Below are 3,030 nucleotides of genomic sequence, written 5' to 3'. Positions count from 1 at the left end.
AAATCTTGGCACTGAAAGAACCTATCCTTGACCGGAGGCACACATCGCAACGCTTTGAATTGAGTTTGGCAACAGTGTTGCCTATACCAACAACATTTTGAATATTGGAATGTAAAGAAGTTAAATTTAGTTTCGCTGTGAGAGCTTCAGTTATGAATGAAGACTGGCTACCACTATCTAATAGCGCCTTAGTAGTGACAAATTCACTCGTGGCCGGATTAATTATATCAACTAATGCAGTACATAGTAGTGTCTCGGAGGAAGAAACAGTTGATAATGTAATAGGCACAGAATTGTTATCATTTGTGTGGGATTCTGTTGGAATATGTAGGAGCGTGTTATGACGCCTTTTACATTTTTTACATGTGCCTGGCATCTTGCAGGCATTCTGATAATGACCCCTATGCAGACAATTGCGACATAATTTTAGGTCTGTGACTATGGTTAGTCTATCATCAATTGATTTTGATTGAAATTCTGAGCACTCATAATTCCTATGGTCTTTGTTGTTACAAAGACACACTTAATAGACCTTGGTGAGGATGAGTCACCCCGCTCAGAGCTAACAAATGACCTTGGGTTTGAAACTAAATTATATTTGGTGCTCTGATTAGGATTGGTATGCAACTTGGAGGTTTTGTCATGCTTACTGCGATAGACAGACTCTAGAATATCAGCTCGACCCTTTATAAACGTCATAAAATTCTCTAAACTGGGTACTTCGAGTACGTTGACATTTGATTGTATATACTCCTCCCATTTAAAGCGCGTATTGGAGTCTAACTTCGATGAGACCATGTGTACGACTAAGGTATCCCAATGCTCAGTGGGTTGCTTTAATGTATTAAGAGCACGTAAATTCTTTGTGACATGATCTGCTAGGAATCTCAAGGATTTATCAGTCTCACGCAACGGCTCAATATTGAACAAGGACTTTAGGTGATTATTTATGAGTTGACGAGTATTGTTGTAACGTTTGCAAAGAAGATCCCAAGCTTCAGGATAATTAATTTCGGAAACTTCAAGATTACAAATTACCCTAGCTGCTTCGCCCTCTAAATAGGAATTTAAATAATGAAATTTATGAATATTATTTATTTTAGAATTATTGTGTATCAACGAACTAAAAGTGTCGCGAAATTCTAACCACTTATTAAATGTTCCGTCAAATTTACTTATTTTTATGACTGGCAAACGGAATCCAATGACTTCTTGATCATCTTTGTCGATCAAAGTGACATTACCTTGTTCACTAGATGAAACATTTGTTGTACTACACTTCGAAATAATATTTTGGGCTTCAGCGATAGAATTGTAAAAGGACTGCTCGACATTTTCTCTATTGTCTAACTCTGCACTTAAACCTTTCTCGTCTAACGCCTCAATACTATCTTGCACACTGTCGAATTCAACGAATAGGGCCTCTATTTTAGCTAACCTTTGCTTTAGCACGTTAATCTGAGTTTGATCTAACATTTGACCCTTTAAAACTTCTAATTGATTATTAAACTTAGTTACGCGGCCTTTAATAGACGCGCGTTTCAAATTGAGACGTTTGTAATTATTTTCCTCCATCGTAATAAGTAAACGTGCAAATTTAAAACAATAGATTAGTTAGAAAAATATATTGCATGCATACGCTTGCGTAGTGGACTACTACGCTCCTCACTTCACCGAGCGCGCCGCGTCGATCTGGATAAAACCGGTTCACGCCGCGCTGGCCGTAGGGTCACCGCGCCGCGCAGCGTTGCGCTGCGCCGACGCGACTTGGTTTTTGGGAAGAAGCTCTGTGCGAAGCCCTGCCGCGCACCGCAATAGCTGTAAGTCATGCAACGTAAGCACAAGAGCAGGGAGTGGGATAGCAGATTTCGAAAATTAGGCGTGCTGGAATGCCCAACCTGGGAGTACAAATTTAGCAATAAATCACTTTAAATATGAGGCTTGCAAACACAAAAATAATGCGGCATAAAATAGTTGCATGGGAAATGACTCAATTTTATTTGAGACGATAAATTTGGTTACCTACGCACGTTAGGTACCGCACCCGTGTTACGGAATTGGCTTAAGCTTTGCTTTAATAAAATAACTGGGTTAGTATATATGCTTTAGCTTTCAAGCTGTAAATAGGCGCAACTGAATGCAAATGATAGGCAGCTTGTAAATGGCTTTGACTTAGCAACAACACACAATGGAACAGCCTTGGTATAATGAAAACGAATTTGGTTATAACCTTGCAACAACGAACACAAATAGTCGACAGGATTATAGGTAAAGTTGGAAATAAGAAAAGGAACGGGCTCACTTAGACCGGCAAACTGTTGTGATCCGCTGGATTTGGTTCTTCGTTTCAGGTCCACGTTGGCTGTAGCCGCCTCACACGGCCGAGACGACGCGACGCCAACGTGCCACGCCGATCCCGTTGAAACCAGTTTGCGTTGGATCCGAAGATTGCAGGTCCTGTCACGGTCGCCAATTTTATGTTAACGCATAACATAATAAAAGTAGGGCTTGACAAAATTATTATATTCACGTTTCCTTAGGTTACAAATTACATGTCAATTCGGCAAATTTTGCGTGCACCAAGCCGCACGGTGTCCTCGTGCGGGCGTTCGTGGGCGAGTGGCGAGGCGGCGTGGCCGGGCGAGCGCTGTAGCAGGCGCCCCCGCACCCCTCGCGGTGCGCTCTCTCCCCGCTGCCGGGCCGCATCCCCGCGAGCCCCTTCGGCGGCGAGCCGCGGCGCTGGCGCGTCACGCGACACTATGGTAATGCGTCCGAGTCTTTGACCGAGTCCGAAGAGCGCGCGATTATTCAATATGCTTGTTCTTGTTCTGAGATTCAATATAATAGTCGTACTCTTTCTCGCCTTAACACGCAATGTTGTTAGTACAAACTTTTTTACCAAAAAGCTTGCTAAAACGACACAGCATTTCAAAAATTCTGATATTAAATTTATTTTTATTACATGATGTTCTAAAAGATTTAACAGACAATTGTATAACAAAATAAAATAAGTAATGATTTATGATGAAA

The 3,030-nt window shown here is 41.6% G+C and overlaps 1 protein-coding gene across 1 annotated transcript; it reads right to left on the bottom strand.

Moving 5' to 3' along the window:
* Positions 1 to 444: 444 nt before the first annotated feature.
* LOC119191343 lies at positions 445 to 2,751 on the bottom strand. Its single transcript, XM_037445245.1, has 2 exons — positions 2,303 to 2,751; positions 445 to 1,818 (listed from the first exon to the last, which is right to left on the bottom strand). The coding sequence occupies exon 2, from the start codon at positions 1,573 to 1,575 to the stop codon at positions 445 to 447; it is 1,131 nt and encodes a 376-aa protein (XP_037301142.1). The 5' UTR covers positions 1,576 to 1,818; positions 2,303 to 2,751.
* Positions 2,752 to 3,030: the final 279 nt, after the last annotated feature.

The sequence above is a fragment of the Manduca sexta genome, unplaced genomic scaffold, assembly GCF_014839805.1.
Source record: "Manduca sexta isolate Smith_Timp_Sample1 unplaced genomic scaffold, JHU_Msex_v1.0 HiC_scaffold_1375, whole genome shotgun sequence".
NCBI classification, from domain to species: Eukaryota; Metazoa; Arthropoda; class Insecta; order Lepidoptera; family Sphingidae; genus Manduca; species Manduca sexta.
This window is presented reverse-complemented; position numbering and strand designations above follow the sequence as displayed.